At 35.5% G+C, this 21,593-nt stretch overlaps 3 protein-coding genes across 4 annotated transcripts; 2 read left to right on the plus strand and 1 right to left on the minus strand.

Moving 5' to 3' along the window:
* Window positions 1-2,882: 2,882 nt before the first annotated feature.
* On the plus strand, window positions 2,883-7,047 carry pafah1b3. Its single transcript, XM_043261832.1, has 6 exons — window positions 2,883-3,038; window positions 3,616-3,699; window positions 3,846-3,935; window positions 4,053-4,169; window positions 4,496-4,618; window positions 5,446-7,047. Exons 2-6 carry the CDS (start codon window positions 3,622-3,624, stop codon window positions 5,701-5,703), a joined length of 666 nt encoding a protein of 221 aa, XP_043117767.1. The 5' UTR covers window positions 2,883-3,038; window positions 3,616-3,621; the 3' UTR covers window positions 5,704-7,047.
* Window positions 7,048-8,462: 1,415 nt separating this feature from the next.
* On the plus strand, window positions 8,463-9,753 carry zgc:158701 (uncharacterized protein LOC100151367 homolog). Its single transcript, XM_043261100.1, has 4 exons — window positions 8,463-8,643; window positions 8,881-8,970; window positions 9,356-9,412; window positions 9,560-9,753. Exons 1-4 carry the CDS (start codon window positions 8,580-8,582, stop codon window positions 9,676-9,678), a joined length of 330 nt encoding a protein of 109 aa, XP_043117035.1. The 5' UTR covers window positions 8,463-8,579; the 3' UTR covers window positions 9,679-9,753.
* Window positions 9,754-10,173: 420 nt separating this feature from the next.
* ceacam1 (CEA cell adhesion molecule 1) lies at window positions 10,174-19,323 on the minus strand. 2 transcript variants are annotated; one of them, XM_043261097.1, is made up of 13 exons: window positions 19,168-19,323; window positions 18,071-18,373; window positions 15,967-16,245; window positions 15,576-15,833; window positions 15,219-15,491; window positions 14,306-14,557; window positions 13,931-14,206; window positions 13,566-13,814; window positions 13,026-13,301; window positions 12,691-12,942; window positions 11,128-11,403; window positions 10,790-11,023; window positions 10,174-10,655 (listed from the first exon to the last, which is right to left on the minus strand). In XM_043261097.1, the coding sequence occupies exons 1-13, from the start codon at window positions 19,214-19,216 to the stop codon at window positions 10,567-10,569; spliced, it is 3,066 nt and encodes a 1,021-aa protein (XP_043117032.1). In that variant the 5' UTR covers window positions 19,217-19,323; the 3' UTR covers window positions 10,174-10,566. The 2 variants fall into 2 exon arrangements, with proteins under 2 accessions (XP_043117032.1, XP_043117033.1); XM_043261098.1 differs by lacking the exon at window positions 10,790-11,023.
* Window positions 19,324-21,593: the final 2,270 nt, after the last annotated feature.

Consider the following 21,593-nt stretch of genomic DNA (forward strand, 5'->3'; position numbering starts at 1 on the left):
GTAAAATACCCTATCTGGTGCATTTTTCCTGGGACAGTGAGTCATACCAAGACGGTCTGACTTTTGCTGGGTGTTAGATGGATGTGGACAGCGAAAAAAAGGCTTGTATTGAAAGCCCTCTGAGAGAGAGGATGCTGAGAATGAGAAGGGAGCCCGTCTTGCTCTTTCATCTTGAACTTGCTGCTGATGGGACCAGAATCTAGATCTTCCTAAAGATGCTACTGGTTTTTGTTTTCTGCTCTCATATGTGTTATACAAATTCAAATCAAGATCTTTGTCTTCCCTCCACTGGTGAGATATTTTAGAGAGATCTAAATCTATGTTTTTCAAACTTTCTCCTCTGCTCAGTGACTGCTGCTGAAAATAGGAGTCCACAGGATGATCATGCTGGGCAAAGGTTTGTTCCTGGTTAAAGAGCTGTCTGCTGTGATGAGGCTGAGCTCTGACGCAATCCTCAGACAACATAGCGGCCCTCCACTGGTCAAACTGCAAAGACTAACCAATCAAATACACATGCAAAATAGCTATACAATTCTCTACTGCAAGCTCTGAACTTCTGTCATAGTCTAGTTGTTTTGGTATTATTTACAATTGGTTGTTTACTTAGTTACTCACCATGTCAGTATGTGACTGTTGTGGTTCTTCAAGGGAGAAGAGATTGGATGAGGTCTTCCACTCTTGTATACTATGTTTCTTGATGAAATCACTTCTGTCCAAGCCCTGCTGAACATCCTGTGTTAAGTAATCTTGTTTCATGGCACTGTCTAGGATGGAGAAATGTCATGTAAAACAGTCATCGTAAATGGCATTCATCATGTATATTATACGCATATTTATTATTAAAATGTATATTTTGGAGGTATATTGTTAAATATTGTTAAATATGTTAAATTGTCCTGATACAATAATACAAATTATTTTTTTATTTTTTTAACTGTGAGGACAATGTGCATTTAATTTGCATTTATAAATTTGACAAAGTGACTTACATTGCATTCACTGGGAACTAAACCAGTCTTTATGCCCTACTGATTTTTAAAAATAATTATCTTTTCTTTTTTTACAAATATAAAAATATGATATACCTGTCCATATCTCCATGTTCATGCTGAAGCACCTATCCTCATTCTCTACTGCATGCGTAGAAGGTGAACAATTTTCATCTCTCTGTCCTGAGCTGAGCTGAGAAGCCATTAGACTCCTATTAAAAAATGAATGCAGCCTGTGGAGGTTATGCTCTAACTGGAAACTGTGTCTTTTTTGTAAAGTCTGTAGTAGCGCCTCTCTACACTCGGCCAGCAGGGGATGCCGATGGCTTGGCACACGGAGCTCTGAACTCTGGCACAAACGTGTCATGAGCCTTTTCACTGCTTCCCTACATGACGGTGACATTTGCTCTCCTTGCTCAACACTGCCTCCTTCTTGAGCAGCCCTAGAGTCCAGGTCAGATAGAGAGGTTAATGTCTGCGGCTTTTCGAACATTTGTGTAACTTCCATGTTTGGGAACCCCACCATTGTAGAGTGTTTCTCAAATCTCTGAATATTCATGAAAGCATTTTCCTGGTTTCCTTCACCATGGGATTTGAGATTGCCTGTTTGTGAAACATCATATTTATTCATATTAGTTTCAAATGGAGTAGAGCATAACTGATGAACAGGTTCATTTTCAGAGGATGACAAAACCACATGCTCCATTTCTCTAGGGGGGCAACATGGACTACCTTGACCTGTTTTGCTATTAGTATCTTCCTGTCTGCTGTTGGCATTTCTGCCATGCTTCCCATCTTCTCTAGACGGTTCCATTGATACAACAACCCCTCTTTTAGTCTGAGAATCACAAGTGTTTATTTTTGTAGGCTCTTTTCTTGAACTTTTCTTCTTCTTCACTTGTGGCAGCGTATTATTTTCAGGTTCCTGTACTTCATCAAGAGTGCGGTCCGGGTCTGAATCAGGTACAGAGGGAGGCAACGGTGATGCAATGTGCATCATAGACTGTTTTCTTTGTTCTTTTCTCTGTTCATCTCTCTTTATCTGCTCGCTCACCAGTCTCTCAATATCTATAGACCTAATTTCATGCCTGAAAAGTCCTAGGTTAGAAGTTAGGCGTCCTTCAGTTATGATGCTTGGCTTCTGGGGTATGAACGGCTTAGCGAATGCCCTCTCTTTTCTAGAGCAAGCCAGTGGATGTTGTACTTTCTCACCAGCTTCTCTTCTACTGTGCTGAGGACCTTGGTGATACCTGTTTCTCTCCAGACTTCGAATCTGATTCCTCTCCTTCCTGGTTTTAAGACGCCTCACTTTATATGACGAGTTGCAATGCCCATCAGTTCCCATGCTTCTAGAGCACACTGGTTTGCTTCTATGGGCAGCACTGGCTGTATGAGATGAAGACTTGGCTGTGCTACTGTGGTGGTCAATGGATGTCTTCAGCAAGTTATGTTCAGGTGGAAAACTTCTGTTGGATTTGTGGCTCATCTTCGTGTTAAGACTATTAAACAAGTTTTTAAGATACAACTGATTAGACTGTAATGTTTTTCATTCAAGTAAATAGTTAACATGCCTATTGTGTACATGCAGCACTTTTATGCTCACCATATGGCAACACTTAGCAACATACCTCACATAATCAGCATTATTTGTGTTCACAGCGAAGTATTTTCTTCATTGTTAAATGCATGTATTTCAAATAAACTAATAACATCGACATGTAGGCTAGTTGAAGTCCAAAAGCCGTTACTTTTTTACCTTTGCGTTGCTTGGCAACGTGCTTCAAAGGTGCACCTCGGGGAAGAAAGAAACTACGGTCAAGAAGATTGGCCTTAAATTATGTTTTAATGTTTACCTACGTGTGAACCAATGAAACAAAAAACAAACGCGATGTAATGACGCGTTTATAAAGTATTAATGTTATTTTATAGTTCGACCGTGCTCGGCGATCTGCCAGTAATGCCTGGTTCGATATTCCAGCTTCCGGGGTTTGGCAGCAGACCGCTGGCTGACTGATTGAACACTGAACTCTACCGTGTTAACACTTTTTGGTAACGCTATTTCCCATGTCTTTAATTAATATGAATCAACATTAGTGGTAGCATGCATTATATATGCTTATATAGCAAAGTTATGAGGCTGTGCAGCGTTTTAACGCGTTTGCGTCTTGTTCCTCTTAATGGAAGGTATATGCATGCTAAGTGCTACATTAGCCATGCGAGCTGGTTAGTTATAAGCACAGTAAACAGTTCTAACTAAGAAGAACGTTAGAGAACGACAGCATTTGTATGTATTAATAATTCCAATATGTATTTATACGTTGCTAGCTTCGCTCTAGTTTGTTAGGTATACCTGCAGTCAAAAATGGCACCAAACTAGTTCAGCTGTAAATTTGTATTTATTTTATTGTTAACTATATTTGTTGTTGTCACAGACTGTGTACAGAGTACACAAGCTAACCGTAGTATCACTTGTCAATAGATCGTCATGAATTGTGATATTTGGTATGCTCGAAACACAACATACTCAACGTTTTAAATGAGTTATTATTTGGTCTACAATGAGGATCCATATTTAACGCTATTGGGGAAAATATAACCTGCCATGTCTCTCTATGTCTGTCCACAGGAAGTGATGAGTGAAGATTCTAACCCTGCAGCCACACCCACCCCCTGTCAGGACATTCAGGGAGATGGTCGATGGATGTCATTGGTGCTTAATAATAATATATTTTACAACCTTAGTGTCCCAATTAGGCTGCTTATATATTACTTTTGTTTTAAGCACTTAGCTAATATCTTCTCTAAATATGAAATATCGAGTATCTATAGCATTTTTTTTGTGTTCTCATCTTGCAGCACAATCGATTTGTATCAGACAGTAAAGGAAAGGAGCCTGATGTTCTGTTTGTAGGAGATTCACTTGTCCAGCTTCTGCATGAGTTTGAGGTATAGCAAAATATCTGCACCTGTCTCTTCAATCCTTTATATGTTTCTTTCATGTGAGCAACTGCACACATATTTGAGTGTTTTTGCATAAAACCAGGTTTTTTTGTTTGTTGTCAGGTTTGGCGAAAGCTGTTTTCTCCTCTCCATGCTCTGAATTTTGGGGTTGGTGGGGATGCTACACAGCATGTATTGTGGAGACTCATAAATGGCGAACTGGACCACATCAGCCCAAAGGTGTATTATCTAAGAATTTTATTATTGAAAATAATTATTACATTTTAAAGTCATTTTACAAGCCAATCAGTTTCTTTCAAAATGAAACTAGCATATATCTTTTTTTTTTTTTTAATATATTTTTAATATTAAGTTTATCTGGATGATCTTGTATAGGACAAAGATACCCCATATCTTTGTCCTATACAAGATCATCCGGATAAACTATGTGCATGTTAACAGTTAATCTATACATTTGTATTTGTTTATGATTCCCTTATTTGTGTTATGTATTTTGTGAGTATTTTTTATAGAGTATAATTGTGATAATTCGTGTTTTCATACAGGTTGTGGTGTTGTGGGTAGGCACTAATAATCATGGTCACACCCCAGAACAGATCTGTGGAGGCATCATGGCCATCATCGGTGTGATCCATCAGAAACTGCCCAATGCTCACGCTCTTGTATTGGTTAGTTATCTTAGCTCCTACCTCTCTGTCACAGCATTGTTTGATTCTTTACAATAATCAAATTTGAAATGTAATTTGTGCCATTTGCAGAAGAAAAAAATTGAAAATAACCTCTTAAAAAAACTGAAGTAAAATAACTGTCCAAGAAAAGATAAACATGTTTTGCACAAAAGTGCAAGAAGAGGTTGAAAAAATGAATAAAATATATGCAATGGTTTTTTTTTTTATCTTTAAAATAATTTCAGATGGAATGGAAGTTTATATGATGAAACATTACTGATAACATTACTGTTAAATACTTAAGATAGGTAAGATTTTTTTTAAAGAAATTGATGCTTTTATTTAGTAATTATACATTCAATTGCTCAAAAGAAAAGTGACAAAATTACTTGGGTATTTTAAAAGTCTGCATCAAAAATTTACTTTCCTCTTGAAAATTCTTTTAATCAAAAATCCTGAAAATCACAGTTAATATTTAGGAGCACCACTTTTGTCAACAGTGATAATAATAATAGACATTATCATATTACAATGATTTCTGAAAGGTCACATGACACTGAAGGCTACAGTTTTAGCTAATATCAATATTTATACTGCCTTCTATCAATTGAACGGTAGTGTATATTCAGTACATATTAATTTGTAGTTAAATAGAAATCCCCTTTTCTCCATTATAAAATTATTTTTCATCTCATATAAACTGTAGTATCTCATTCGTTATCAGGCTGTCATTTTTTTATTTCTTATTTATCAGCATTATCCTATAGATACCGGTGCCCCATTAACACAGTGTAATTGAATGAAATGCTCTCTTCCTTCTCCACTAGGGGTTGCTGCCGAGAGGCAAAAGTCCAAACCCTCTTCGTGAGCGTAATGCAAATGTGAATGCTCTAGTTCAAGCTGAGGTAGCGTCTCTGTCTCGTGTCTCCTTTCTGGACATGGACCCTGGGTTCATTCACTCAGACGGTTCCATCGCACACCAGGACATGTATGATTATCTGCACCTCACGCCACAGGCCTACCAGAGGGTCTGTGAGCCCTTACACGAACGCATCAAATCCCTCTTAGAAAAACATGCTCCCTGAACACCAAACAAATTACAGCATAAACACCCTTTCCTGTGCATTAACGGATGTTTCATCCTTTTTGCTCTTCAAATAGAGCATTACTGAGATATGAACACCCTCAGGAAAACTCATGACTGTTTAATATACACACACGCATATACTGTATATCACATTCTATCCATCAATATACAGCATTGCTTACTTGTTACTACAAATATACATTTTATTGTCCGTTTAGAACCAGTTTAAAGAAATACTTCGCCCCAAAAAAAAGTCTTTCTTCATGTAGTTTTCTTCTGTGAAATTTATTTTATTTCTCCATAAAATAAATGGCAACGCAGGTTTAGAATTACACAAAGGCAAATAAAAGCAGGATTTTATTTTTGAGTGAATTATTCCTTTAAATTCTGTACGATTTATTTTCTTTAGACAAAATGATTACATTCCAAAGTGTGTACATATATTCACAAGACACAGAAATGTGTACGAGGTCATTTGTCCTCTGATTAATGGTTGTTGAAGTGTACATAAGGGCTATGTGCTGCTATCGGGGTTTGATTGACGAAGAATTTCTTGTGATCCTTGTGTAGGAGAAAACAGCTTTCCCGAAAGCATGCAGTATAGCCCTGTAGATGTTGACAACCACTCGTTTATTTGTTGAAAGGAACAATATGGGTTAATTTGGTTTCATTCTCCATTACTGTTGTCCCCAGTACATGCCCATGACAGACTCTTTTCTGAGAAAAGGGTAGGTGCTTCACACAGAGTTATGCATCTTTAAAACAATTCCCTCAGATGTATTGTTTAAACGCTGAATTTGTGTTTCAATTATTTTGTACAGTGTTTTGAGTTACTTCTTTTTTGTAATTTTCTCCCACGTATATGTCTACTTTATATTTTTATTGTTCATTTATTGTTTTGTTCCAGTGTGTGATAAGCTGTCGAAACACAAGACAGCAGGTGAATTATGTGAACTTTATGCACCGGGGTATCTGAAAGTGAGTGAAATCCTAAATCTCATTACTAAAGACAAGGAAGGAGTTGAAATCATAAGGAAGCCAATCACTGTTTTTATTTTTATTGTATTACAGTTATGTTGTATTGTTGTATTACAACCAACGAACCATCACTGTCAAATGGTGAAGAATATGGTTAAATGTAGCGGCGTGTGATTCTTCTGCTGCTTTGTCCTGGTGTTTGTGTTCGTACTGCTTTGTCTGATGGGTTTTTGCGAACGTCATCTTCTAGTAGTCTTGAGCGATTCCAGGAATTGTATCTCCTCGTGACTTCTTGAGAAGATATATTTTGAGGAGATCGATGTCATGCCTCGTGTTGCAATAAACTATTATCATGGAAAACCTGTCAGATGTGTTGTTCTGGATTTCTTTGTAGTTATTTCAAATGTTCTCTGTTATGATTGATTGTTTTAAATCATGAAAGGATATTAGCATCCATTTTTAGAAAACTTTTTTTTGGAAGGTGGGTGAGCAAATAATTAAGTATATAATTACTTCAATCGTGTATCTATGTGATTAAAGCAACAGCAGTTGCTTTCAGAAAACGTTCTTCAGTGACACCAGCAGGTCTCCTTGAGCTGTATGAACTGAAGTCAGTTGATACTGTGTCACTGCTTAAGTACTAAATACCTCTTGGCATCTACAATCTGATAAGCATTGCAAAACACTTGGCTGGGACATGTTATTGTATAAACAAAAATGTGTTAGGTGACACATGAGATCATGCTGAGTGATTCAGAGATAAAGATGGAATTACAGTTCCAGGATCTCTGTAAATCAGTCGGTGTCAAGACACCCCAGTTGAACTCAAGATCTTTTTAGAAGTTTTATTAACTCAAATGTTAAGCACAGTGTCAGCATGTGACAGGTAGATTTACAGGTAGAATCCGATTTCATCTCATTCCATCTTATCTGAAAGCCCACTTCAAGACTTATATTTCTATCTAACTTTGAACTGGCATTCACGGTCTGCTTAACACACAACATGGTTTCATATAAAAGCCACTTTTTATACAAATGTTGAATTACACCCGCACAGCAATTTTTGTACCATTTTTCTTAATAAAAGTCTATTTCAGCCGTATTCTTAATGCCAATGCATCTCATTTGGGTTGAGGTTAGAACTCTTGACCAAGACGAGATGTTTGTTCATCAGTTATACAATACTTTTAGTGAGACCACCATGTCTGTTCAGTTTGATGAATCTGAGTGAATAAGCTTGATTGTGTTGTGCATGCTCGGTATAATTTAGGTGTAAAGGAATTTTTATGGACCAGAGTTGTGCATCAAGTTGTGTGACCCAGGCTCTTCATGTTCTCAAAAACATTAATCACGTTTTTAACATGACATATTATTGTTGCCGCATCAATAACCGCGTAGTATGTTATTAGACTAAAGAAAGGACTATTTATTTATAAGATGGTTTTAGTGAAACCTGAACTACCGATTCCCATAAAATACTCAAATACGGAACATTTGGCACTGGACCAAATAGTTCTCCTTTGAACTGAACTGAACAAAACTGAATTATAAATGTGATATGGTAAGAATTAAAAAAAAAAAAAACAAGGGGCCATATCAAAGTTTGAATTACAAAGGAGGCAAAATAATGGTGTTCTTTTCACAAATTGCATGCAGCCCTCATCACAAATCTTGGCAGTTTCCAGTAAAAGAGATATGCTGTCAACATTACATTCACACTTCATTTCTAAAATTCTATCCAACAAGTTGGGGCATAATCAGAAGTGGCTTTTGAGCCCCAGAAAACAGCGCTTTGTCGTATAAATACTGTGTAACCCTGGTCCTTCTCTTGAAAAGCAGGAAGACTAGCATTCTTTTAGACATTTTTCCCCTTCTGAATAAGAGCTGGTGATAACAATGAACTTCCAGGTGCTTCTGCTGGTCTGTGCTGTGGTGATTGCCACTAACATCCACTGTCAAGGTAAAAAAAAAATATATACTGTATATGTTTATGAATACATTTATGCCATGCTGTATTTTCTGTTGTAATATTTTTCTTTCTGTTATTTTTATATTGCGGCAGTTTTGTATGATTTAAATTCAGCAACAAATATTTTACCTGTAACATTACTGTTAAATACTTTAATAAAAAACGCTGTTTTGAATATGTAAAATGTAATGTATAATTTACATAAGTTTGTATACTCATTTATTGCAGCACAACCTCAACTTGGAGATTCAAATAAGTCTCCAGTGGTCAAAGGTCACATCATATCCGTACAACAGGGCAAGAAATGCAACTGCATTGGTAAGTGATGATAGTACTCTTTCTCTATGCAAAATTTTGCATTTTATGAACCCTACATAAAAGAAGAAACCATGGCAACTAGTGATATAAATTATCCATTTAGAAGAAGCGCAACATATTAGCCCAAAATGACTTTATAGTTTACAGTTTATAGTAAACTATTTATAGTTACTTTATAGTTAACATTTATTGATGATCCTTGCCATTTTGTACAAAACGCATTATTTTATGTATTGCAGTAGTAAAATGTCTCTTGTTTTTTGGTACAGAAATTCTCTAATAGTACGTGCTGCCCGAATGTAGTGCTTTGTGGTGTTTTTAACATTATTTATTGTATAAAATGAAAGAGTCCTAGTGATTTTGATTGATGTGGTGTTTTCCATAGGTAGAAGAAATGCACTGGAGCAGAACTACTGTCCTTGTGAGCAGCAACGTCAATATAGTAAGTCATGCAACCTGTATTTACCCCGACCATTTTGTTTGTTATGTTAAACATAAAACATTTCATGAGTCAGAAAGCTTTTAAAATAATTGTTAGGTTACTAGCTATTCTGGAAGTTGTAATACATCTCTTTTGTTTTATTTCCAGAACTCCTCAGTAAAGAGCAGACATTTGCTTGCCTAAAGAAGGGGATTTCAACATTTAAAAAATGCCAACAGTTTACTGGAGGAAATAAGAAGAAAAAAGTCATCAGTACGCCATTTTAACTCACAGTCACTATAGTCCACCTCCAGAATTTTAAACATACTTATCACACCATATATTAAATATTGTATACTGAACTACTTTTGTATTTCTTATGTTCACTATCATTTATTCTAGTAAATATTTTACATCTAGATTTTACAGTTTAGGAAAAAAGTGCATACTGGAAAAAGACATGCAAGTGCATTTAAAAATAAAGCATGCTGATAAAGAGAGGAATTTGAATGATTTACTTTTATTTGGTGTATAAATAAAGTGCATAGCATTTCACATGTTTTGATCTCTTAAATAACTGTTAAAAGCATTTATAATTTGCAAATAATCACACAGAAGCTTATGATTTTTCTAAAAGAAAAAAACTTATTGTGAGATAATAGACGCATTTGGGAAGCAAACAGAAAGATAATTGGTGATTCAGATAGATTAGTAGCCTATATTTGCCTGAATTTTGCATGTTAGCTTTTCCAGATTAACAGATTTAAAACCAGAGCTACAAATCAGAAAATAATCCAGCCTTTATTCATTTCAGCAGATTAAATTACAGTATAGCATTTATGTCTAAAATAATGACTGTTCAATTACTGATAGAAATAAATGTACCAATGATACAGTGTTTAGAAAATACATAAATAGGAAAATAATATTGTATGATTAATTAAAATATATGTTCCTTTTTTTACTTTGTACTTGCCAAAAGAGCGTTCGGTTAAACATGCTCATACCTGTCTTTACATGATGTTTAAATATCTTTCAAAATTAAGAAGCAGTTGAGCTAGTCTAGGCTGAATGAACTTGTTTTGCTTTTTTTAATCGATAAATGTGACCAAAAGCCTCATTCAGTCCCCATACAAGCCTCAAAGACAGAAGGCATGTTCACAGCAGTATCAGTATTAGAGCCATTCATCCAGTACAGGGATCAGCAGAACGAGCAGAGACGTGAACATCACACTCGCCTGGACACTCACAGCGGCGTTGGGGTCTGGGGTAAAAACAGAGGAAATAACGTTCTGTTATTGAGTTACTACGGATTTAGGTTCAAACGCATTTTCTGAGAATCAGTTCACGTTTATTTTGCATGTTACAAGCTGTGTGTGAATTTGGGCTACTGCTCACAATTGACGACTTGGCTGGTGTAGACTGTCACATTGGTCAAAGTGTTTGTGGCCACGCAGGTGTAATTGCTGCCCAAGATAGAGCTTATGGGAAGTACTATGGAAGATTCGTTCCCCACTACTGTGTCGCTGTTGAGGATCCAGTGATAGACAGCTGGTGGGTAAGACACTGCCAGACATGTCAAGACGGGGGGAATCCCAGGGCGTACAATGATCTGCACACTCTGTGGTCCAACTGCCCAATAAACACAGAGCTTTAGTTCATGCAAAATAAAACCCTTTTGAAGTCAGATTAATATATCAAAGTCATTTAAACTTATTTAAATTTATGTTACTCACAGACGACCGCAAGAGGGTATGGATTACTGAAGTGCTGTTTCACTATGTTTGAAGCGACGCAACGATATCCCCCGTTGTCAGCGGTCTGCAAGGCTTTGAAGGTCACAGTGGTGTTGTCTGCTGAAAACGTAACTCTGCCTGATGGATAGAAATTTTTGCCGTTCCAAAGCCAGTGGATTGTATTGTAGTGTCCCTTCACATTACAGGTGAGCTGAAAGCTTTGGGAAGCCAGAGGAATAGAACGATCGGGGGTCACGTCCACTGTCACGATGGCCTCTGTGGAGTGTACGAAATATTAGACTAGTCCCTCACCTTGTTGTATTGTAGGCAGCGTGATTACTTATCAGGTACGATTGCATTTTTTCCAGTTCATTTCAATTCCAATCCATTGTTCAACAAATATGAAAATCATGTTGTTTCATACTCATGTGAGTTTCTTTCGTATGTCAAGATATTTTGAAGAATGCTGGTAATCAAACAACTGTTTGGTTCTTCGAAATATCTTCTTTGAAATTCAACATGGAACAACATGAGGTTGAGTAAACAAGGACAACGTTTAAATTTTTGGGTAGCTATAAAAGCTTTTAAAAGCTAACTACTACTAAACTACTAACCAATTACTACTAAACTACTCCTTTAAAAGCAACCTTCATTTTTATGATTATTAGTTTGCGATCTGTACTGACTGCGGAGCCATAAAAATATCACATAGATTCTACTGAACTGTTCTGTTGGGTGACAAAAAAATTATTAATTAAAAACATATTTATTTATTAAATCAAAAAAGCATATCTAACCGATTAAATTCATGAAACTTAAAATATTTAAATAATTATATTTTATGTTTTTGTTTTTTTCTCAGTAATTCTGCGCTGTATATTTATACCATTTTTAAAGCCAGTAGCATTCATTTAATTTATCTATTAATGGAAATGTAAAAAATTATTTCGTAGGAAAATAAAATTTAATTTAATTTTAAAAACACTCAAGAAATATTGTGTGATTATACCTTAAAGAAACTCTAGTAGTAACCTATTACATGCATTTTATTACGTTTAGTTTGTTTAATAAAAGATATATGAAAGTTGACTTCTGTTGTGAAAGAAAAAATGTTATCTTTCAGGGGGGTGCCCCCATAAAAAATGGCATGGGAAACACTGAGGACAATGGTTAACTGAAAGAGCAATAATATGCAAGTACTATGACAAGTCTCAGTTAGCCTAACACAGTACATGTAGCATAATATATATAAAAATAAAATAGATAGGTCATAGAATAGAGGAATATAGTTAGAGGGCTTTTTGTTAATGGTATAATAAAAAGAAAACCAAGATACCATACAGAGAAGCAAGTTGTTTCTTTGTGAATCAAACACACAGCACCACCAGAGATTTAGGAATCAGTTAATTTAAGATTAAGGAATCAATCTTTGTTGACAATTTACAACATTTGTAGAGAGATCATTTCGTTATTACTTCAGCGAAGTAATAGAACAGAAACTTTTTTTTAAATGATTCCTCTCAGTATGTACATGAAAAGGACATATATTATCCTATAGCTTACCAATTACAGTGAACTGCAGTGATGCGCTGCTGTTGCTGCCTGTGATGTTATTGAAGGCCATGCAGGTGTATTGTCCACTATTGGTTAGCGAGAGATCTGCTTTCACATACACTGGACCATCTCCTACCTTTGAATTGTTGAAAAACCAGCTATATTGACTATGAGGGTGAGAGTCTGCGGTACAGCTGAAAGTCACAGTGGACCCCGTCTCTGCAATGGTTGGGCCAAAAACTGCCGTGTTCCAAGGGCCATCTGAAAGATGCCATTCACATTGAAAATGATTCTCGTGAACACAGATTCAGTAGACGTGTTACAAATATACCTGTGTTACTCACAGTTGACCATCAGGTCATAGTCAGGGCTGGTCATGTGGCTGACAGGGTTACTTGCTTCGCACTGGTAATGTCCGTCATCATTGAGATTTAGACTTTGGATGGTCAAGGTCGAGTTGTTACTGGAGAAAGTGATTCCACTGTGAGGATGAAGGAGCATGTGGTTCTTCATCCACTGAATGTGTTCAACATCTCCAGAGGCGCTGCAGGTCAGTGTGAACGACTGATTGAATAATGGTTGCTGATTGCTCACATTTACAGTCACATTACTAACTGGATCTGAAATGAAAAAAATAATAATAATTATTAAATGTATAGATTACATTTCAGATTACAGTTTAAATTCAGTAATCATTTATTTCCTCTTACGCCATTCCAAACATGTACAGTATGCATTTCTTTATTCTGTAGATTGCAAAAGATAAATAAGAAACCCACAACCTTTTGATACCAATGTATGTAAGATCCCAACACATGTGCTGACCTGCCTGTTGAACAATCAAACTATTCATGCAGTACAATAAATGCATTATTACAACTCACATCTTAAAGTTAACTCCAGTGATACGCTGCTGTTGCTGCCTGTGATTGCATTGGAGGCCACGCAGGTGTAGTGTCCACCACAATCTTCCAAGAGAGCCTTAGTTAAGACTGAACCCTCTCCCACCTTTGTGTTGTTGAAAAACCAACTGTATTGACTTGGTGGGTAAGAGTCAGCAGAACAGCTGAAGGTTGCATTATGTCCTACAGCTCCTATAAGTGGACCAGAGATGGTTGTGCCCCATGGACCATCTAATAAGGCACAGAAGCAGATAAGAATAAGCCACTTTCTTCTCAAAGTTACTTTCCAAAGCGTTGCTATGAAAACAAAACCCAGCAGCTAGGTCAATGTAAGGTGTTTTACTCACAGAAGACGCGGAGGTCGTAGGCCTCACTGGTCTTGTAGTTGACAGCAGTAATAGCTAGACATTGATACATCCCATTATTGCCTAGAGTGAGTGGGTTGAAGTTCAAAACCGAGTTGTTTTCTGTGAAATTGATCGTATCGTCGCTGTTCAGGTTTGTGCCGTTCTTCATCCACTCAATGTGTTGAACATCTCCGTTGGCAGTGCAGGTTAGTGTGAATGACTGATTAAAGATGGGTTGCTGGTTGCCATTGTTCACCGTAATGTTACTGACAGGAACTACATTTCAAAAAACAATCATGTTAAATATTTTCATTCTTTAAAACAAATGCACTTGCTGGTTTCGGTTAAGCAAAGGACTGAACTGAATTGACTCACCATATACAGTTAATGTCAGTGAGGCATTGCTGCTTCTGCCTGTGATGTGATTGAAGGCCATGCAGGTGTACAGTCCGCTAGCATATTCTGAGAGAGGTGCAGTCACATACACCGGACCATCTGCCACCTTCGAGCCACTGAAATACCAGCTGTACTGACTTTGAGGACGAGAGATCGAGGAACAGTTGAAAGTCACGCTGGATCCCACTGCTGCCACTTCTGGACCAGTGGCAGTTGTGTTGTATGGGCCATCTAGCAAACAAATGAACAATCTTTTGTTTATAATAATTTAATAATCTGATTCATATTAAACTGGTAAACTAATATTTTATCATCACATTTCAACACAACTGAAAATTAAATACAACTATATTCTACTATTGATATATACGGTGATGCATTTACAGGATATAATTCTGTATATTATAAGTAACGATATATTGGACTAGCTATGAATAGAAAACATAAAAAAGGCACATCTTGCTTGCTGCACTACTGGTGTAAGATGGTTTCCTGCTCAAATATTGTATGTGCATGTACTCATTTTTGTTCAAGAACGTAAAATTTGGCAGACAAAATCAAATGACAGTGTCCCATTAAATCAAATGTTTTAACTCAATTGGCCTATAGGTTATGATGAATAATGTTATAGATTGATACAGTAGAAGTATGATGCAGAAGTTTGATAATAGTAATTCACAGATCACTATTATCAAAAACAAATTTAACCACAAAAATGTTCAGACCACAAGCAGAGATTAATAAATTATAATCATTTAATAAATATGTTGATATGACCTTTCATGACCGTTTATCTATAGTCAAGACAGAGAAAAATTAAAGGTGGGAGGACATCTCCCCCTAATATTTACAATAACAGGAAACATGTATGTTCTGGAAATATTATACTCACAGTTGACCATAAGATTGTAGGCTGGACTGGTCATGCTGGTCACCTCATTGCTAGCAACACAATAGTACGGTCCGTCGTTACTAAGATCAAGTTGGTTAAAGCTCAAGATTGAGTTGTTATTGAAGAAAGTGACTGTATTAACGGCGTCCAGGTATGTGTCATTCTTCATCCAATGAATGGAGTCCACTGGCCCCACAACATTACAGCTTAGATTAAAAGCCTTGCCTTCTACTGGAGAGCCTACTGGATTCACTACCACTGACAATATTGGATCTAAATGAAGAAAAACAATTGTTGGCCATCACAAGAGGATCACAAGAATAGTCAGTAGAAATATAGAAATTATAGTTATCTTACCAACTATTTTAATGGTTTTTGTCACTGCAGCTGATCTGAGCGTGACGGCATTTCCGGCTACGCAGGTGTAATCTCCCCTCATGTTCTGAGTAGTGTTTATAAGGTTATAACTTGAACCGTAGACATTCAGATTTTTGCCATTGTACATCCAGTAGAAAGAAGCTGCCGGTTTGGAGTCAGCAGAGCATGACAGAGAAATATCTGAACCAGTAACGTATGCCATTTTCGCTGGCAAGATTGCCAGGTTATCGGGCCCATCTAAACACATAAAAACCAATTCAATTGACCTTTTGAAACATGAATTAGGTTATTGTCAGTTATTGTCAGCTGCCCATCCCTCTCCATTACCATGCCCTTTGAAGGGATCACAATTGTGTGCTGTCATACTCACAGTTTATGTTTAGATTGATGTCAGCAGACTCTGATTTGCTGACGTTGTTTTCCACAACACACTTGAACGGTCCTACGTCGTAGCGCGTAACACCATTGATGAAGAGCTCTCGTCCAGCATTCCTGACATTAAATCTTCCTCCCGTGGTGACCGTAGAGTTTCCGTTCTGCCATGAAAACCACAGTGGCGTTCCGCTGGCGGTGCATGTGAACGTCACGGTGTCGTTAAACTCCACCAAGTTTGTCTTGCTTGCAAATGCGGTTACATTACTGACAGGTTCTACAAGTTAACAGAGAAAGCTTAGTGCGAAAGATTAAAGTACATTGCGCATTTAATCAGCTTTTAAAATGTATTAGCACCCCTTTAAACTGAGGGCCTTAACCGCGTAATATTTTGGTCATGTTCTGTTCAGAGTAAACTGTCAGCAAACATAAGCTGCTTCTAAAATGTTAATGTTGGCACAGTAAGCTAAATATTTTTTTTATAAACAAGGTTTTTGTATTCAAAAACATTAAGCAATCAAGAGGTAAATATAGGCGTTATAATATTACATTTTGTACAGGGAGTGTAAGGACTTGTTTGAAATGTTAAGCGAAACCTAATTTGCTCAAATGTTTGTTTTCAAATCACCCTCATTTAAAATGTGTGTACAAAGCAAATTATTAGATTAGAGCCAATTATTAGATCCAATAGATAATACTGGTAAAATATGCAAATATTATTGTAGTTTTTTTCTTTCTGTCTATCTGTATGTGGTTTACAATGGTCTCAATATTATTGTATCATTACAAATGAATAAAATTTCATTTTCAAATGTTCAACTTTGCTGATCTTTGCTAAACTGCTTGATTTAGGCTATTTTACATTGTTTTGAATGTTAAATGATTCAGTAAATCAGCAGTCTGTAAAAACACGTAGGAAATACTTTTGAATATAGTTCAAATACATGAAACTGTGAGGAAAACATTGTGAGTTTCTTCATGTGTGTCTCTTAAAGAAAACATAACAGAGAGTAAGGTAAAATACAACTCAATAAATCCTATTTGTAAAGATATCTTAGAGCTGTCAGTCGATTAAAAAAGACTTGATGTGTCAATTAATAAATTTAATTAATCACAAAAGAAATGTGACTGAAAATACCCACAGACAATTATTTAAAGCTTTTTGTGTGTGTGTGTGTGTGTGTGTGTGTGTGTGTGTGTGTGTGTTAAGTGAGAATGTGTCAGTATTATAGATTGTAGCTTTAGAGAGAAATATTTTATCTGATTCAACATAAAATGTATTACACATGCAATTTATTAGGTTTCAATAGCTTGACATAAACTATGAAATATAAAAGAAGATAATCTGAGAAACATGAAATGTATTGGTAACCAAAATAACTTTGTTACCAACAGTATTCAAATTACTTTCTTTAATGGTCCATAAAGGCAAGATTTGAAGTGACATAAGTGAGTAAACTGAGTAAAAGAAATTTTTTTTTTTTTTACACAATTATTATTAATAATATTATTGATTATTATTAATTAATGAAATGATACTGTAAATGGGAAACTAAATCTGTCAACAGGTCATTCGTTCATGGCTCTCGATCCTTATTAATTCACCCGATTTGTTTAAAACGTTGACTGTGTTCATAAAGTGAACTCTGCTGTGTTGCGTAACAATTAATATACAAGGTAATATTCTCTAATATATATGGTAATATGCAATTAGCAACTTACTTTAAAATCACATTTAAACTTGTTTTATTCGGATTAGCACCCGTGTGGTATCACTAATCATAAGATATAACATCTTAAGCAAAAATACAGGGGCATTGTTGCAACAATATCTTATATTTTAGGGCATAACTGCATTTACAGTGTAGCTCTGCATCGACAGTAAATATTTTATTAAAAATTAACTATGCGTTTAAATATATTAAATTTGCATTACTTTTCATCACTAATTAAAGTTAACATGTTAAACTGGCAGCCCTAACATAAATATATAAAAGTCGTTCACATCATAACCTTAAAACATTTTTACCAGTCGTACAATCTAGACAGGTTATGCAGTTAAAATTTAAGACAATTTTGATTATTACAGTGTTTCAACTTACCCTGAACATCTAATGTAATCTGTCCTTGTATTTTGGTCGGTACCAATGATTCTAATATATACAGGCCAGAATTTTTCAGAGTTACTGAAAATAAGGTGAGCTGGTATGTAGAAATGTCAAATTCTGTTCCATTGTAGTGGCTAGTTCCTTGAGCGATGCCCCCTGGGTACCACAGATACAATATACCATTTCCAAATAGCCAGGTCCCAAGTGCAATGGTCTCAGAGTCTTTCACACTTATAGTGACATTGCTCCCAACAGCCACAGGGTTTTTTGACGGAACCAGGAGCACTGCGTGGAGACCTGGACAGGACAAGAGTGGCAATCAGTATAATTTAAATATATAAAGAAAACTCTTCGTTGCTATTGCATAATTTGGATGGAAGCAAGTCTACTGATTTACATTTTGCCTTTGCATATTCGTTGCTTGTTTCCATTTAGTAATGCAATAAAGTTTTCATGTTTAGTATGCGCTTGCTTGTAAAATGACTAAGTGAGTATTGAGTACAACCAACGAACAACGTACATTTAATATGTAATTATTATGTAATTTACCCTCTAAGAATTCTTATCGCTATAATAATTTTCTGTTTATGTAATTTTCTGTTATGTAATCTGAGCGATTTATTCAGAAAATCTGGTGTTAATGTCATCGTATCCACAAATGTCTATATTATATATATATATATATATATATATATATATATATATATATATATATATATATATATATATATATATATATATATATATTGTGTGTGTGTGTGTGTCACACATTTTGTGTTAAAATCTAATACTGTCAGAAGAGTAAAGTTAAATATTCGAATTGAATATATAAATGCTTTTAAAAAAATTAAAAGATTATTTGCTGCCCAGTATTTCTGAATATTTCCTAAATTTGACCTAAACCCAAAATTAAAATCTGAAAAAATATTAAAATAGAGATACTGATTTAAAAGTTAACTGTCATGTCAAAAAGTTGCAGACTGGTAAATTTACATTGACGAACAATCTCCTTTCTGCATTGCTGTTTATGAAAAATAGGAAATTAGAACTGAATTGAAAAATATTAAAGGAAAATACAGTTTGATAATTACCTGGCGTGCAGATTAAGGTCAAGAATATGGCGAGTACTTTATGTCCCATTTTTGAAATCCTAATATGAAAATTCTTCCACAGACTTCAGGCAAGTCTGCGACGAAATGGTATAATCATCGCTATACTTTCATTCTGCTAATATTTACCTTGTTATGCAAATGGCTGGGTTCACCAATGAACAAGCACGTGACAGAAAGCTGCACACACCTTTTGTCATCATCACACACATTCACATTCAGTGGAGGGTGTGTTTGTTGCGGATGACTGCAGACTGCTGGTACCCAGATGACTTGCTAGTCACCAATCGAAGGTCACGGCATACGTATTTAAAGAGGTGCTGGTGTTGTAGAAAAAGACTTTTGGTTAGTGAAAAGTGTGAACTGTCAACATTAAGAGTTGATATTAACACGGGGTGATTCATGATGACGGCTTCAAACCAGCTTTCTGCGTCACTCCTGGTTTCGAGTTCTGAGTATGTTTCCAGTATTGAACTGTTTTATCTCTAGCGCAGGATGTAAACCAAACACGTCATTGAAAAGCCATGTTTAACGCTACTGCATTTTTGTTTACATTCTGAAAGATTAGTTCAGATTGACAAGAATTTTTCTGTGAAAATAGCGATGGCTCATGAATCACTGTTTATTTTGCGATTATTTGAATGTGATAGTGCCTTTTTGACTTTCATGTTCAGTCCTGATGTAACCAAGAACCACTCCCATATACTTAGCCCATTATTAGTAATAAAATGTAGTATAAATGAAATTTAGTCACTTTTTGAACAGGGACTAATAATAATCAGACATAATTACAAATAAATTGGAAAAGCTAATCAAGTAGTGATGTAAGATATCAATCCTTCCATTCTCTGGATGCTGGATACCATAAGAGCATCTCGGACCATGGACGGGGAAACGGTCTGGAATAATGGACAGTCTGTCGCAGATCACACACACACACACACACACACACACACACACACACACACACACACTGAGTCTGGACAGGTTACGGTCTCAAACCAGTGACCTTCAGTGACAATGCTGCCCTGTTAGTGTGATCCTCTTAATCTTACATTTTGAAATCTCAACAGTAGACAACCAAGCCAAATAGTCGTGTATTTATATGTAAATATATCATCAGAGTGATATACCAAGTAGTTTGTTTATAAAATATATTATGACAGGAAGAGACGGTACCTTATTTATTCACTTGTCCGTATGACACAAAATCCCTTTTCAACACAGCCTGTGCTATTTTTAATTTTCTAATTTCATCTGAATATCAACACTGTTTTAAAACAGCTCAGTCAAAACAGCTTTGAAGTTAATTAATCAAAGTCTGTTTCTCAGGTAAATAGTGACCCATTTTTGTGTGTGTGTGTGTTGATTCTTATTCTTTTATTATTATTTTTTTTTTGTTGTTGATTTATTAATGAAAGTTTGTGGAGTAAAAAGTAGCTATAGTTTGTATTAAAAAATATATTTATATAGTTATTATGTAATAATTGAAAGAATTAGTTGAACATTTAAGATGAATATGGGCAGTTAAATGTAAATAATTTAATGTAAAAATTCTATGTAAATATTAATTTGCCTGTATTCACTCAGTCATGGAATAAACCTATTATTCTGCTTAGTCTCTCATTGGTTATTCAATTCTAAATGGTTTTAAACAGAATGGCTGATTTAGTTTTATACATTGACAACAGTGTCTATAAACTATATATAAATATTAGCCAGAGGGCTGTTTATACCAGCAGTGTCCACTTTTAATAATTTTATAATTTGTGCAATGGCAGTTTACCAAATGTTTCTATTTATTTCTGTTAATAACACATTGATTGATGCATCATCATCTTGCACCTGCTAAACTTATATCTATCTTTATGTTAAAATGTAAAATTAAAAGCACATTGTTCCAGGGTGTCATCTTCCCCATCTTAGGATGCTGGCAGCACAATCTTAGAAAATGTGTACCTTCACCTTGCAGGGCAGTTCTTCAAAAAAAAACCCCAACAACAACAACACATATTCTTTTAAAGGCTGCATATTATGAGTAGATAATTGGCCATTATGTTTTTCTTTTAAACACATACTTCACAGTATGTGTTGGATTTATGCTTATAGTTGACATTTGATGAAGAATTAAATATTTCTGTTGATCTAACATTTATATATTTATGCTGCTATCAAATGCAACAAAGCGTGATTCAACTACATCTTGATGTGCTGCAGAAGTCAAGACATTACTGTGCAAAACATGGCAGCAACATTGAAAGATATTCAGATTATAAATTTGCAGTATACACGCATATTTAATTAACAATATACCAACATTTTAGGTTTTGGTTTTATAATACACTGACAACGACTGGTGATGAGAAAAATTTCTTTTGATAAAACAAAGCTCACCAAGCAGATTTTCT

This window comes from Puntigrus tetrazona, chromosome 16, assembly GCF_018831695.1.
Source record: "Puntigrus tetrazona isolate hp1 chromosome 16, ASM1883169v1, whole genome shotgun sequence".
Taxonomy (NCBI): Eukaryota; Metazoa; Chordata; class Actinopteri; order Cypriniformes; family Cyprinidae; genus Puntigrus; species Puntigrus tetrazona.

Coding starts and splice junctions, on each gene's coding strand:
- pafah1b3 (XM_043261832.1), top strand. CDS start 3,622: ATGAGTGAAGATTCTAACCCTGCAGCCACACCCACCCCCTGTCAGGAC. Junction 3,700..3,845: donor ATGGTCGATGGATGTCATTG/GTGCTTAATAAT, acceptor CTCATCTTGCAG/CACAATCGATTTGTATCAGA. Junction 4,619..5,445: donor ATGCTCACGCTCTTGTATTG/GTTAGTTATCTT, acceptor CTTCTCCACTAG/GGGTTGCTGCCGAGAGGCAA.
- zgc:158701 (XM_043261100.1), top strand. CDS start 8,580: ATGAACTTCCAGGTGCTTCTGCTGGTCTGTGCTGTGGTGATTGCCACT. Junction 8,644..8,880: donor CACTAACATCCACTGTCAAG/GTAAAAAAAAAA, acceptor CATTTATTGCAG/CACAACCTCAACTTGGAGAT. Junction 8,971..9,355: donor CAAGAAATGCAACTGCATTG/GTAAGTGATGAT, acceptor TGTTTTCCATAG/GTAGAAGAAATGCACTGGAG.
- ceacam1 (XM_043261097.1), bottom strand. CDS start 19,216: ATGGGACATAAAGTACTCGCCATATTCTTGACCTTAATCTGCACGCCA. Junction 13,302..13,565: donor ACTGGAGTTAACTTTAAGAT/GTGAGTTGTAAT, acceptor TTTTCATTTCAG/ATCCAGTTAGTAATGTGACT. Junction 11,404..12,690: donor ACTGCAGTTCACTGTAATTG/GTAAGCTATAGG, acceptor TACACTCCACAG/AGGCCATCGTGACAGTGGAC.